The 15873-nt window shown below is 43.6% G+C and overlaps 1 protein-coding gene across 6 annotated transcripts in view; it reads right to left on the reverse strand.

The window, feature by feature from the left end:
• Positions 1 to 2179: 2179 nt before the first annotated feature.
• enox1 (ecto-NOX disulfide-thiol exchanger 1) overlaps positions 2180 to 15873 on the reverse strand; it is a 57220-nt gene continuing 43526 nt past the window's right edge. For 5 of the 6 annotated variants that reach the window (XM_028991388.1, XM_028991391.1, XM_028991390.1 and 2 more), the window contains 8 exons: positions 13526 to 13632; positions 11077 to 11194; positions 9212 to 9384; positions 8366 to 8473; positions 7374 to 7427; positions 6716 to 6821; positions 4860 to 4945; positions 2180 to 2954 (listed from right to left, as the gene is read on the reverse strand). In XM_028991388.1, coding sequence (XP_028847221.1) covers positions 2823 to 2954; positions 4860 to 4945; positions 6716 to 6821; positions 7374 to 7427; positions 8366 to 8473; positions 9212 to 9384; positions 11077 to 11194; positions 13526 to 13632 — 884 coding nt within the window. In that variant the 3' untranslated portion in view covers positions 2180 to 2822. The remainder of the gene's footprint in view (positions 2955 to 4859; positions 4946 to 6715; positions 6822 to 7373; positions 7428 to 8365; positions 8474 to 9211; positions 9385 to 11076; positions 11195 to 13525; positions 13633 to 15873) is intronic. The other variant, XM_028991392.1, reaches the window with a different exon arrangement.

Below are 15873 nucleotides of genomic sequence, written 5' to 3' on the forward strand. Positions count from 1 at the left end.
TAAATGTAATAAATGAATTACAAATGAAAAGAGGGAGAGATGATTGGAAATGCGCCTGGGTTTTAAGTTTAGCCTGCTGAAAGGAAACGAAACAAAAGGACTGCTTTCATTGCTGATCAATCCAGGAGGCATTAAACATGAAAATAAGCTTTCAGAAGGGAAATGTGGATAAGAATTTGGTGAAATGCTGTCTTGGTTACCAACAATGTTTTGAGTTTCCAGCCTAAAGAGAGAAGCAGCAGACAAGAGACATCTTCAGGGCTTCAGTTGCTTACAATAAGGTCCAGAAAGCATGTGGGGAGACTGAAGGGTCCTAAATGTCACTGTCTTGACTGTTAAAGTACAAATTCAATTACGCTAATGAGACCAGATAGTTATGTGGGATTTATTCTATTTTAGTGGCGGTTGTAGCCTAGTGGGTAACACACTCGCGGATGAACCAGAAAACCCAGGTTCAAATCCCACTTACTACCATTGTTAACCCTGAGTGTCTCCAGGGGGGGACTGTCCCTGTAACTACTGGTTGTATGTCGCTCTGGATAAGGGCGTCTGGTAAATGCTCTAAATGTAAATGTATGTAAATGTACATCTGAACATTTTTAATGGTTCCGGTTTGGGCCGACAGCTATCCTGAAAGGTGGCTGCTAATGCTAGCGCTAAAAGAATGACTTGCTAAAAATTACTTAAAAAGGGTGCAGATTTAATTTTCCAATTCCCTATATATTTTTTAATTTTCTCATGATCGTGAGCTATGGTAGCAGTAGAGGTCTGAATAAATAATAGATATAAAAAAAAGAGAAAGAAAGAAATTGAGAAATGTGCGACAGTAATATGCGCCGTCTCCCCGAATGGACATCCCAAATCTCTCAGATCTAATCTCAGACACATGTGGGCCATTATCTAAAGTGGAATCAGATGGTCCAGAGCTTTCCACCCCTGTATATTCACCATATTACCCCATCACTCTTCATATTAGGACTGGGTGAAATACTGCCGTCTGTTTCTGATCCTGTGTGCTGGGCTGGACTTTTTAAGTGAAGTGATTGTCACATGTGGACTTACAGGACATGGCGGTTGACTCACTCGAGCTTCACTTCACGAGAATTCACCTGAAGCCCACGCAAAACCTTCTCCAACAGTGGCTTACAGTCACAGTTGCTGATTCAATTCGTCTTTTCTTTTCACAGTAGGCAAGAAAGCCAATTCATCATATATTCTTGGACAGAACGCTTGCACTTTTTAAAAGATTGCAGTCACATGTACAACCAAATTTTACATGGACACACAGATCTATTTCTAGTACACAAGGACCGTCCAAAACAGTGGACGTTGTTTCTACAGGCCGTACATGAAATATGTGATGCTAATGCTAATACTCATTTATGCTGAGAGACCAAAAGGGAATGGAAGTCATTTTTCACACAAAATGTGATATATGAGTGTTTAAAATGTATACACATGATCTCGCCAGAGTGGATTTGTGTGGATTTACTTCTTTTGGTTTTGTTGTTTTTATCAACTGGGTGGTCAGATGGGAATACTGGATCTCAATAACATTTTACTTTTATATTGATAATTACGGTTGAAAATCATCCAAAACAGTGGACGTTGTTTCTACTGGACGTACATGAAATATGTGATGCTAATGCTAATACTCATTTATGCTGAGAGACCAAAAGGAACGGAATTCCTTTTTCACACAAAATGTGATATATGAGTGTTTAAAATGTATACGCATGATCTCACCAGAGTGGATTTGTGTGTTGTGGATTTGTCTTTGCCAAATACAGTGCAAAATAAGACAGCAATCATCTCCAGGGTGGGATCTGACTAATGCAGGACTTTTCCAGTATTTCTTGGCTGCTTCACCACTGATACAGACACTATTGGTGATCTAGTGCATATGAATAAAAAATGTGCCATTAAATTTTAACCGCTAATAATATTTGACAAGAAAATCAAAAAGAAGCACTTCGGACACTGACAGCAACGTCTTTCTCATCTTCATCCTTCATCCTTTCCATTCATTATTCAGAAGTTGTTACAGTCTCACCAGTTTCTGCTCCAAATCCAGCGATTTGGACTGTTAATCACGTCCCGATCACGCATGAATCAGAATCAGCATCATGTCTGGCCAGGCACTGGAACCACCAGGGGAGAAACAAGTCAACTAGCAAAACATGGATAAAAAACTTTAGTTTTATTATATTAAGAAAATTATAATTTACAGAAATAGATAGTTAACAAGGTTATTCTTCTCAGTAAACAAAACAGAATGCACGTTACATTCATGGTCAACACTACACAGAAGTCCGGCATACGGCAACGTGTCCTCCACGAGTTCATCTGCGGTGATGTTCTCCAACCTGCACAATGTTTGGCAGATGTGAAAATAAGGTCAAGTGCAGTAAACAGCCACAGAACTCGGCAGCCCGGAGGGATGAGAGCGGCCCTCGTCCTCCATCTGCGCCGAGCTCCTAACTTTCTGGCTGCATGTAAATAAGTGAACAAGGCCTGGTTCCTGGATATCTTCCTTAGCCTTAGGGGACTCCTCTGTTGACAGCGGAGTTATGCAATTGGTGCCGACGTCTGGTGAAAAAAAACAAGCCAAAACTATTCCAGTAAATACGTCTGTCCTGATTTCATGCGGCAGTCCCGCTCTCTGCAGTCTGCATTTGTAGATGGGAGCAGACGAGGTGACATCGCGTGAAAGTTGGTCCTGGCTGAGATGCTGTCTGGACAACCCTCACCGTGTGAGTCCACGGTGTCTCTGTGTCTGTCTCCACTAGCGTCAGTGGTTTCGTCAGCGCTGCCTTCCTGTGTCATGCCGAACTGAGGCCTTCGAAGCCGCAGAACTTCCAGCGCTTCTCCAGCGTGGCTCCAACGCCACTGAACTCCTGCTTGAACATGTTGGGGAGTCGGACCATCAGCCGCTCCAGGTCCCCTGCTGAGATCTGTGGACATGGAGTTGCATGATACTGTCAGTCATGCTACTATGGTTTTAGAAGAATATTTTGTTCCTCCCTTACTTTTTGTGAAATCCTATCCATCTATGCCTGGAATTAGCAAATAATTCTAGGGCAGGGACCTTTGTGTTTAACTAAACTGCATATCAAATACATTTGTGATACAACCATCTGATAATTTATTTTTACATACATGACACCCTTATCCAGAGCGACTTACAACCAATAGTTAAGGGGACAGTCCCCCCTGGAGTGTCTTGGGACACAATTGGATTAAGTGGAGTTTGAACCTTTGTGGTCTTCTGGTTCATAGGTGAGCTTCTATCGTCCCACATTTAGTAGCATGTGTGAGCTTAAGATTGCTACGATGCAATGTGTGTTTTGTAGTTAGATGTTGCTTCAGCTTATTCAGGAGGAATCAAAAGATTACTGAGGCAAATTATTATTATTATTTGTAGACCCCCTTTTTTTTATCTACATGGACTGTACAGTTCTGAATGTCTAACTGGGAAGTCAGTTGGGAATACTGGATCTCATAAAAATACAATAACACTTTACTTTCATATTGATAATTGGTTGAAATTCTATGATGATGAAAAAGGACTGATAATACCGAAGGTTCGTCTAATTTAATTATGAAAACAAATTAATTTTTCCAACAGTACAATGTACAATTAAATGAGCTCAATTAAATTATAAATGAATATTTAAGCCTTATAAAATGTCTTAAGACATTTTTAGTAACACTAGAATTGTGAATAACATCTAGATTTTGGCATAGGCTTCTGTTTTGACAAACTGAGGCTGGGGGTTCGAAAGTATACCACGCATCATACCATAGTAATAAATATGAACTGTATCTGAGAAAACGATGATGCCTCAGCTCATACGTTGTCTCAATTCAATATATATTGGCAAGTTGTCACTCCAGCTCTCTGATGATTAAGCTAAATGGAGGATAGGCCAGAGGCAATTACTCCGGGGTCACGACCCTTTTCAATGCATCTGAGTTCAGCCACCTGGGTTCTCTGGTTCCTTAGACACAATGCAGATCTGGCAGCTGAGATTTATTGAAATGAAGGACACGTGCAACACAAGCCCAGCCTAACAGCAGACACGTGGTACAGCGCGAAAGAAGAAATTCTATAGCCGCCTTGACAGCTCATGTCCAGGGGTTCTTTTTTTCTTTAATTATTAAGTAGATTTATCATCCATACCATTCATGATATGAGAGCCATTATTTCCAAATTACAGCAATTATCACAGAGTTTGTTGTTTTCCTGTTAGCCCAAATCAAATCAATTAATATATTATTAGTCCAAATGGTTTGAATTAATTATTAAAACGAAAATATTTAAAATTTTTAAAACGAAATAGCTAGTGGTGGCCTAGTGGCTCCGTAATCAGAAGGTTGCCAGTTCGAATCCCGATCCGCCAAGGTGCCACTGAGGTGCCACTGAGTAAAGTACCGTCCCCACACACTGTTCCCCGAGCGCCTGTCATGGCTGCCCACTGCTCACCAAGGTTGATGGTTAAAAGACACATTTTCGTTGTGTCACTGTGTGCTGTCCTGTGTATCACAATGACAATCACTTTACTTTCACTCAACTGGTTTTGACTGGTTATACTAACCAACATTTTAATTCCAAGACAGATTTTATTATGACAGGAATTATTATGATAATATAAGTAAGCACCTTATTACTTCAGAGCTTATTTTTAAATTAAATACTCTTTTTTTCCTGGCATAATACAATTTGGGCATTTTTTCCACCAAAACAAATGTGTGGAAGTTATTTATAAGTTTGTTAAGCACATTTTTACACTAAACAAAACACATGGACATGGACACATGGACCAGCATCATTTGACCCTTTCATGTTCTCATATTACCTTGGTGTCCAGTCTTTGGATGTAAGACCACAGATACTCGATGTTGGCCCCGAACGGATGGACGTGGAGGAAGGTGGATATGATTCCTGTGAAGGGAGGAGAACAGACGACAGTCCCAGTGATTAGAGACGGCGACATCTGCATCCACGATGCCACACGAATAAACTCGCAAAAACGCTGGTCCGAGCAGAAAGCGACACTTAAGTTGATTGCTTTGGGGGGGGAGGAACGGAAAGGGAAGGAGGTTCCGCCAAGGCAGTGCAGCGGTGCAAGGGAAAGAATACAGCAGTGTCCCTGGGGAGACCGGAGCCAATATTTATTTCCTTGATTTATATGCCGTAACACTGCCAATTACAGGAGGACCTAATTCAATTCCCCTCGCAAGGCCCCGTTTCACGGAGAGGCACTTCTGTAAGCCGGTTGGGGGCTGGCGGGGGAGGTCGGGTGGAGACGAAAACGAAAAGCACGGCAGCTGTGTTAAGCCCCGGCCACAGAGCCCGGACGCTGCCTCCACGCCCACTTGTAGCTCACCTACCAAAACACCAGCTGTCATGAAGCTGGAAGCCACTCTGCAGGGTGGGTACCTAAGGAATTGGGCCAGCAATAACGGGGAGAGGCAGCGCACATGGTAATTTAACAAGGGGATGCTAATTTTGGTCAAATGAATTGGATGGGAAATGTAGCTCCATGGGATGGAGCCGTGAGGACGGAAGTTTGTCTTCAGAATCAGGCGTTTCTGTAAAGGTTTTTTGATTTGTACGGTAGAGTCAGTTTCCTGGGTCTTTTTTTAAATGGTGGGTAACACACTCGCCTATGAACCAGAAGACCCAGGTTCAAATCCTACTTACTACCATCGTGTCCCTGAGCAAGACACTTAACCCTGAGTTGCTCCAGGGGGGACTGTCCCTGTAACTACTGATTGTAAGTCGCACTGGACAAGGGCGTCTGATAAATATTGTAAATGTAAATGTAAATGTGCTGTTTCTGGATATGGGCCTTTTTGTTTCAGGTCACCTATGAGAGAAGATTTTTGGGACTGGACATGTAATTTAACATGCACATGGTCCACAACTCCCTCTCCAGGCTTTGACCCAGAAGTGAAAGAAGGAGCATAGCGGAGAATGCAATCCATCTTCAAGTAGTGTTGTCATACCGTGCATATCATTTGCAAACTAATTATTGTGGTAGGATGCGTCTAAAGTTCGATTCTTTGATAGAATGTCACTTGATGATGATGTTGGAAATGCAGAGAGGGAGGGGGCTTGGGCTAAACTGTACGTTTTAATTTTAAAACAGTGTTATTAACTGTGGTCTTTGTGTGTGGGTGGAGTTTACATGCATTTGTGCAGGTTTCCTCTGGGTTCTCCAGTTTCCTCTCACACCCAAAGGCATGTGAACTAGGTGGATTTGTGACTCTAAATTGGCCATAGGTGTGTGTGTGTAGTTGGCTGGTGCCACGCCCTGGGTGAGACCTTGCCATGCGCCCAGTGTACCAGGATGGACTTCGGCAGCCACAATTCTGCTTAGGAATAAACGGTTCAGGAAAGTGAGTGAGCTCTCTTCTATAGGGTTCAAAATTAATTAGAATGGTAATTAATTAGAGGCTTTGGAACACTGGAGCAGAACGTAAAAATATCTTTCTGTTATAAATCCATTTCATTTTTTAATGTATTCACATACGGGGGTGTTTGATAGAGCTGTGTGGGCCGTCATTTGCAGTGAGCTTTCGTCAGGATGGTTTTCCAGAAACGTGTTAAGCTGCTCACACAAGGCCAAGCACACACACACACACACACACGTCAGCGCATTGAACAATTGTCCGTGGGTGTGGCAGCCCCGAGATGTGCAGACATTACCCAGCAGAAGAGCCTCTTTCTCCGAGCGCAGAGGACCTCGCATGGCCACCTCACTGTTCTTTTCACGATGCTGGTAGTGGTTGACTGCGCAGCCATTCACTCCCTGCTGAGAGACACAGACAAAAGCAAAGAAGCACAAATACAAATCTTTACTGGAATCGGCAACACACCGGCTGCTTTAAAGTATCTTCTGGCAGTTTAAACAAGTCCTTTCTATTCATTCAGCAGCACGCCTATTGATGCAACGCTTGACAATTTGAAGAGGAGAAGAAGGACTGCGTTGCTTGCTGTCTTCTCTTTATTCGAAAGCTAAAAAAGGCTTCTAAAAAACAGAGACAGTCGCTCCGGGACAGGAGTTCAAAAGGGGGGGTCGCGCTATGTTAATGTCAATGGAGTGGAGAGGGCGCCTCGCTCCACCCCGCAGGGGTCCGACAGAAGATCTGTGAGTCCACTAGGCTGAGTGTCATTTGTCACCATGGTAATAGGGTGGTAGTAGCCTAGAAGACCCAGGTTCAAACCCCACTTACTACCATTGTGTCCCTGAGCAAGACTCTTAACCCTGAGTGTCTCCAGGGGGGGACTGTCCCTGTAACTACTGGTTGTAAGTCGCTCTGGATAAGGGCGTCTGGTAAATGCCGTAAATGTAAATGTAATTTACCTTCTCCGGACTGTCATTGCCCGTCCCCTCTGTGGAGTACACGCTGTTCAGGAGCTGTCAAAAAGAGGTGAGATTCATCATTAGCAGAGATTTTGACATTATCCCAGTGTTTTCCTCACTAAAAAAGCCCTAACGACCCTCCTAGTCCATCAGAGGCATGTTTTCGGTTGAATTTAAAGAACACGCAGAACACTTATCCCCCCATGGAAGTGATGTTCTACTTATCCGTCCATGATCTGTGGCTACGGGGCTGCGAACTGTGCTGCAGGGGCTCCGCAGGACCTCCACAGCTATTGATGTTCCCATTACCTCAGTCAAATAATATTCATGCAAGGCCGGGAGTAAACAAAACCGGGCCATTACTCTTCGAGGACGAGGCACGTGCTGCTGACACCAGCCCTGCTGAGCCTGGCACTGAAGTCGGGCCGAGCGCGGCGCCCGTTGTGTCGGGGGCGGGGCGAACCGAGGCAGGGACTCTCCCCACTCCTGCTGCATTTTGGGAGCCCGACGTGTTGAGAATTCAGGCTCTTCGGTGGAGCAGACAGACAAGATCAATCCAGAGCAAACTGGTGTTTGTCATATCGCAGGAAAACGTCCTTTACAATAACCGATGGCGTCATTTTCTGGTTTGGCTGTTCGCGTTATTGACGATATCATAAGCACATTTTAATAAATGTGGCCTAGCAGGTAAAGAAGCGGACCCGTAGTTGGAAGGTTGCAAGTTCAACCTGGTTGAAATGGAAATTAACAGATATCAAAACCATTTTGCCTCTAAACTTGAACTCATGATAGTGAGGTGAGGTCATGTTTTGGCATTAAAAGGCGTTATCTATGCAGATGTTGCATCCTTATTAACCTTGGTGTGAGTGATGAGTGTGTGTGTGTGTGTGTGTGAGTGATGAGTGTGTGTGTTTCGATCAATATGCGTAAAGAGAGCGAGCAGGGAAGTAAATCCTGCTCCACGGCTCCGTGGTAAGCCCCGCCTCTCTCACCTTCTCCCTGAGGGCCAGCACCTCCCCCTCCAGGCAGCGCTGCTCCTCTCTGGCCCGCTCCAGCTCCTCCTCTTTACTCTTCAACTCCTCCTGCAGGCTCAGCAGTTGCTGCGGCGGAGAGATGAAGCGAAACATCAGAAGCCGCACCAGAAGAAAGAGCAGCTTTCAAGGAGCCCGAGCAACACAGAAGAAAATAAACCGCAAAGCGCAGGAGAGCAGGGTCCGGGCTGGGGGATGAGGAGATGCCTGTCTCATTCAGACAAAGGAACTGATGAAAAACTGGAACCATCAAAACTGTCACCCAGTTCTCTCTGTGCTGTCCACATTTCTTTTCATTCGGAATTTAAAGCCCGGATGAGGATCCAATGATTGTGGTAACTCAGCAAACCATCAAAGATCTACCTTGTGCCCAAACTGAAGCGATTCTAAAGTTTCCTCTTATTTCTCAGTGCCTGTGCAAAACACATTCCTGAAACTGGTCAAAAGAGAATAAAGACAAGAATGTTATAATAAAATTCAACTAACCAAACATGTTTATAGTCACTATAGATCTATAAGTCCAGTGTTTACTTCCGCTCGGCTGAGTGTCATTTGTCACCATGGTAATAGGATGGTAGGGTGCGTGTTTATAGTCACTATTAAATAACGCAGGTACGCATTGGGCGAGAATCTCACAAACATGTGGGGTTTAATAGATGAAACCCTCACGCAGACACCAGACACTCACACACAAAACCAGGGTTTAAATGACCAATGACAGGGAACGCAGGACGCCAGGGAGCCTCCGATGATACGATGATAATACTTTAATGTAGGAAGGGCCCTTGTTTGCATGGGAGCGCGTACCTGCTGCATGCTCTGCATGCTCTGCTGCAGGAAGCCGATCTGCTGCTGGTTGGCGTGGTCCTCGTCCGTGCGGTAGGCCCTGCCCTGCTCCTTCTTCAGCAGCTCCACCTCGTTCCTGTAGGCGTCCAGCTGCCAGCGCAGACTGTCGTTCTGCTCCCGCAGCGCCGCCACAGCTGGAGCGGACAGAGACGCGGCGGCATTACACAACCGCGGTCAACGTGCGGCTGAGACCAGGGCGGAAGCAGGCCGTCCGAACGTGTCACTCCTGCAGGAAGAAGCTGAGTCGGCGCAATGCGTCCGAACCATGAAATATTTCCCCATGCCGCCTTATCTGCCTTCTTTTTCCATTTTTTTAAAGCACCGTGCGGCTGGTGGTGGTGCTCTGCCGGGTCATGAAATATCACTGGGCCCGGGGCTCCCTCAGCCGCGGTTTTGCGGGAGAAATATTACTCTTGATCAGATTTGCCGCGGTGCGAGCGTACACAACGCTGAGAGCTTTCATCGCTCATGTTGACACCTCCGTTCAAACGTATGCATTTGCTCAAGGTCACCTGGATCTCACTACAGCAAATCCTTGGCTTCGGCACAGCCGCAATATGGATGCTGTATAAACTATAGCAGCATGTTTAGAATAACTCTCACCACGAGGTGAGCGATGCAATTTTTTATTTGTTTTTGGCAGGACCACCGTTCCCAAATGCATTTTAAGCATAAGTAGTTTGCAACGCTCTGAAACAGCTTCTTCATGCAAATGAACTTACAGAAACCCGTCAAGATGTCCAGATTCGAGATCCACATGTAAAATGTCTAAATAACTAATGATGATATGTACACGTTTCAAATTTTCTCAATTCAAACACATGCTGTGCAATCAGTATTCACTGTAAAATGAACATGTGCACGTTGTAATAATTACAAGATAAATAAACTTATTTATTTGCTTATTTCCAGCAATGTTTTTTCTTTTACATTTACATTTACATTTTAGGCCCTCATCCAGAGCGACGTAACGTTTCCAGAAACGTAATTAAAGTGCACAACAGGGCTTTTGCTTTTCGGCTGCTTTCTTTTTTCTGTTACATGTGGCAATGAAGCTTTCTAAAAAAAAAAAAGATCCTGTGAACCCAGATAGCAGATATAACCCAGATATTTCATTATCATACATTATGCAGCAGAAGAGCAAGAGTGCCTTCATGAACCTGTCGTTTAAGTTAAGCTTTTCAGAGTTGTCATAACTTTAGTTTAACAATTTGTCCCCCACATTTGTGAAATAGTGAAGTGATTGTCACTTGTGATACACAGCAGCACGGCACACGGTGCACACAGTGAAATTTGTACTCTGCATTTATCCCATCACCCTTAGTGAGCAGTGGGCAGCCATGACAGGCACCCGGGGAGCAGTGTGTTGGGACGGTGCTTTTGCTCAGTGGCACCTCAGTGGCACCTTGGCGGATCGGGATTTGAACCGGCAACCTTGTGATTAGGGGGCCACTTCCTTAACTTCTAGGCCACACACTGCCCATTTGCACTGAAATTTCAGAGAACATATGGTCATGTGAAATGCCAAAAAGAGATGAGATTCATCATTAGCAGAGATTTTGACATTATCCCAATGTTTAAACGCCCTAATGACCCTCCTTGTCCGTCATAGGCATGGTTTCGGTTGAATTTAAAGAACACACAGAACACTAATCCCCCCATGGAAGTGATGTTCCCCTTATCCATCTATCCATCCGACCATCCACCCATCTAAGATCTGTGTCATGATCTGTGGTCTGTGTCAAAATTTGCCTTAGAGTCATTAAAAAGTCACGTAAAGTCTTATGTAAAATAGTGTAAGAACCCTGTCTAAGGTTGGTTCATACCGGAGTCCTCCGTACGGATCTTCTTGCAGGGATTCTCCTCACAGTCATCGTCAGACATCTCCATCTCTTCCTCTCGCCGTATTCCCATGATCTCTTCGCTGTGAGCGTTCCGCAGCTCCTAAAAGGACAGAAGCCCGCTGCTTTACTTCACGTCCACACTCAGACTTTTCATCTGACGTAGAGATGGACGGGCGACAAACTAGGACTGAGATGTTGCTCCAAAATCTGTTTTGGCTTTGGGATTTGGTGGCTAAAGGCCATATTTTAACTCGCCGTCATCTTGGAATGAGCTTCTGCACTAATTTACTCAATTATTCCATTCATTTGCCTTTAATCTGTCACCCTCGTCTCCACGTTAGCAGCTTCTGCCAGTGTGTCAAAAAACTAAAATAGCAAATAGTGACAACATGCAAAACTGAAGCTTCTCCTGAAATCCTGTGGCAGAACAGAAGGCTGGAAACCGGTTTTTCTTATGGAAACAAAGCAGCTGATCAGAGAAAAGACACGCTGCCATGGGGCAGGCTGGTGGCCCCCAATGTCACATTCCTCAACAAGAGCACACAAGCTCGGGGGACAGGGGAGCTTCTCTCGGCAAGACTTTTTTGTCTCTCTTGGATGCTTTGTATTTGCAGGTAAAATATGAGAAAATCGCATCATCCAAGCCCGCTGATCCTCTGATAGCCATTATGGGATCAGCTCAGACGCTGTTTTAATGCCACCGCTGTGAAATCTCTTGGCACTGATGAATAAATATGCTTCACATGCAAGCACATGAATGTTCTCTGCTATCGAGCTGTCGCTTAATCGCTCCCGCCGGGATTTTGCAACGTCACAATCACAGCAATTAATGCAATTTCAACCGACCCTGTGAATTTGCACGAAATTGCAATTTTGTTAAGTCGCAACCATTCCGCAAAAATGAACCAGTTAACGATTCATAGAAGTCACTCTCCAAATGGGCTAAAACATGACAAAAAAAAAAAAATCTAATGATGGAAGCTTTTTTGTAAGTTGTTATTTTAATGTGGTTTTATAGATTATGCAGGCCAGGCAGGCAGCGTTCACCTGCTCTTTATATTCCAGAGAGACAGATCCACATTCCCCATCACATTTTAACATGGTCTGATTTCATTTACATTTACATTTACATTTACAGCATTTATCAGACGCCCTTATCCAGAGCGACTTACAATCAGTATTTACAGGGACAGTCTCCCTGGGGCAACTCAGGGTTAGGTGTCTTGCTCAGGGACACAATGGTAGTAAGTGGGATTCGAACCCGGGTCTTCTGGTTCATAGGCGATTTCCTATTGTGTCGGTCAGGAAACAAAAAGATTCTTGACTGCAGCCCTATTTGCAATTTTCAGTTGTTAATTTCCCCCCCAATTACACAAAAAAAGTGCAAATACAGTACATCATGTGTTCCAAAAGCTGCCATGAAACAAATCCATGAAGCTCCACTCACAGTGCCTGACACGCCCTACATACCCACTCTCCAAACTTCCCATGGTATTTTAGACATGACAACCTGGAGTCAAATGTGTCAAAAGTTATTTATGAAAATCAAAGCATTGGAAGATATTTCCCATGCAAGGATGTTTTTTTTATTTTTATTTTTTTTTATCTTAAAAGCATGTTTTTAGCAATCAATTTTGCCTGGATTTCACAATGGTGGCATCCTTAATTACAGCTCAGTGCAATAAAGAAATAGGCACTTTCACAAAAGCAAAGTCTTACCTCTGGTTGCAATGGGATTTGACTGACTTCATTGACTTGACTTACAGACAAGTACGAACAGTGCTAGTGTGAAACGTCTCTGTTAGAAGTGCTCTGCAGGTGTACGGAACAAGCTGAAATATCACATTTAACTTGGCATTGAAACAATTAACAAGCTGATTTGAAAACAAGAAAAGATTTGGATCCCATAACCATTATAGTACATTTTGAATCGTACGATTTCATTAGAACGACACCTACATGCATCCCCTCCCCTCCATCCCTCCTGAAACTGTGCGCTTGAATAAAAATCCTGAACATGATCAGTTTCACAGGGACGTCTCTTCAAAATATGATCAAAGAGCCAGTTCTTCAAACTCGCTGCTTTTTGCATCCTTATATAGACGTGTCATACAAATTTGATGAGTTACTTGAAATATTAATCCAACCTCATCGCAGATGAATATCATTTTAACCCTGGCAGCATCTGTTGCCATAGCAGCCCGTACTTTCTAGGAGCTTCAAAGAGGTGCTGTTGGAGAAAATAATTACAAATCGTGTGTGTGTAATTGTTTACTCGTGAGTCAGCATCATTTTTATCACAGTCACACAGAAAACACACACACACACACACACACACACACAGATGAAAAAACCAACACAAGCGGACAGCTAAGGTGCCAACCCTGCCAGCAGAGTCAACATGAGAAGAAAGGGTAAGAAAGGTACCAACCTCACACTGCTTTCGCCAAATGTCTATGTTCTTGCGCTGTGCTTTTGAGAAATGGTCCCATGCCTTTTGTCTGGTGGCAGCGGTGAAAACGGACGTAATCTGCTCAACTTTGGTGGACAGGGAAGTCAGACAAGACAAGCCGTTTATGTAGAGCTCTGAACCTTGGCCACATAGAGCCAGAGGCACCAGGGACCCCGACACTACCGTTGGAGTTCCTGAGGCACCTCTGCTCCAATGTACTTACATCTCATTATCTGTAGATACACTTCTTTCAGGACTGTAGGAGGCAACGTTTCATGGTGGATGGGCCAGATCAGATCTTTTTTTTCCCTCTTCATAGAAAATATAATTTATTGTGTTATTTAATTGTATTTTTTATAACCAGGGTTAGGATGTTAGAATGGAAAACGCGTATGTATTCAGATATTTATTCAGCCAGTGTTACACATCCGTGTGTGTGTGTGTGTGTGTGTGTGTGTGTGTGTGTGTGTGTGTGTGTGTATATATATATATACACACACACACACACACACATATATATATATATATCAAACATCAGAATGTTTGTTTTGCATTCAGTATTCAACCATCTATACTTTTTAAAGCGTATTTTGCCCAGTATTTTGCCCAGCCCTGTTTATAATCACAATGAGCCCAAATTGCAGACCAATCGACGACAGTTACAATAGAAACATTCCCACCATAGCATAAACATTGCCTCATATGCATTCTTCCTTTCTGACTGTATGCACAACTAACCTACTCATTTTCATTGATGGAAAAGCAATGTTAGTCTGTGACTAAGCCATTCACACATTTACATTTCACAGTGGGATATATTGAACAAAAACTGAGATCATTATATAGTTTAGCACTAATAAACAAATACAGTTTGGCAAAATATTTGCCCCATTTGGCAGCCACTGATTGTGCAAGTTGTCCCACTAAAAAAGATGAGAGAGGTCTAATATTTTCATCATAGGTTCACTTCAACTGTGAGAGACAGAATTCAGGATATCACACTGTATGGTTTTTAAAGAATGTATTTGTATATGGTGCAGAAAATGAGTATTTAGCACCTACAAACAAGCAAGAATTCTGTCCCTCACAGACCTGCTACTTCTTCTTTAAGACGCTTGTCTATCCTTCACGCGTTACCTGTATTGATGGTGCCTGTTTAACATTGTTATCTGTATAAAAGACGCCTGTCCACACCTTCAAATGGTCAGAATGTACACCTGCACAAAACTGGGACGAGACAATCTACAATAGGCAAGCAGCTTGGTGAGAAGAGATCAACTTTTGGAGCAATTATTAGAAAATGGATTTATTGGCAGCCCAACACTACACGGGTGAAAACTGGTCAATGACCTGAAGAGAGCTGAGACCACAGTAACAAAGGTAACACACCACGTCGTCATGGATTAAAATCCTGCAGCGCCCAAACGTCCCCCTGCTTTAACCAGCACATATCCAGGCCCGTCCTAAATTTGTCAGAGACCATCTGGATGATCCAGAGGAGGGTTGGGAGAACGTCATGTGGTCAGATAAGACTAGAAGAGAACGTGTTCGGAGGGGGAAGAATGCTGAGTTCAATCACAAGAACACCACACCCACTGTCTATCATGGGGGTAAACTTTGGGGCTGTTTTTTTTGCAAAGGGGACAGGACGACTGATCTGTATTAACGAAAGGATGAATGGGGCCATGTATTGTGAGATTTTGGCAAAAAACCTTCTTCCATCAGTGAGAACATTGAAGATGAAACGTTGCTGGATCTTCCAGGATGAAAATGATCCCGAACACACAACCCGGGCAACGAAGGAATGGCTACATAAGAAGAATTATAAGGTTCTGGAGTGGCTTTAGCCAGTCTCCATACCTCAGTCCAGTAGAGAATCTGTGTCGAACGGCAGCGCCAAAACATCACAACTCTTGAGAAGATCTGCATGGAAGAATGGACCAAAACACCAGCTACTGTGTGTGCAAACCTGGTGAGGACCTACAGGAAACGTAATGACCAAATGCTTATTTTTTGCACCATTATACAAATAAGAATCGTACAATGTGATTTCCTGGATTTCTTTTTTACGTTCTGTCTCTCACAGTTGAAGTGTACCTATGATGAAAATTACAGACCTCTCTCAACTTTATACATTTACATTTACATTTATAGCATTTATCAGACGCCCTTATCCAGAGCGACTTACAATCAGTAGTTGCAGGGACAGCCCCCCTGGAGCAACTTAAGGTTAAGTGTCTTGCTCAGGCTACTACCACCCTAGTGGCTTTATAAGTGGGACAACTTGCCCCACTGTATGTACAAAATTTTCAACTGAATGTAATGTA

The sequence above is a fragment of the Denticeps clupeoides genome, chromosome 9 (assembly GCF_900700375.1).
Source record: "Denticeps clupeoides chromosome 9, fDenClu1.1, whole genome shotgun sequence".
NCBI lineage: Eukaryota > Metazoa > Chordata > Actinopteri > Clupeiformes > Denticipitidae > Denticeps > Denticeps clupeoides.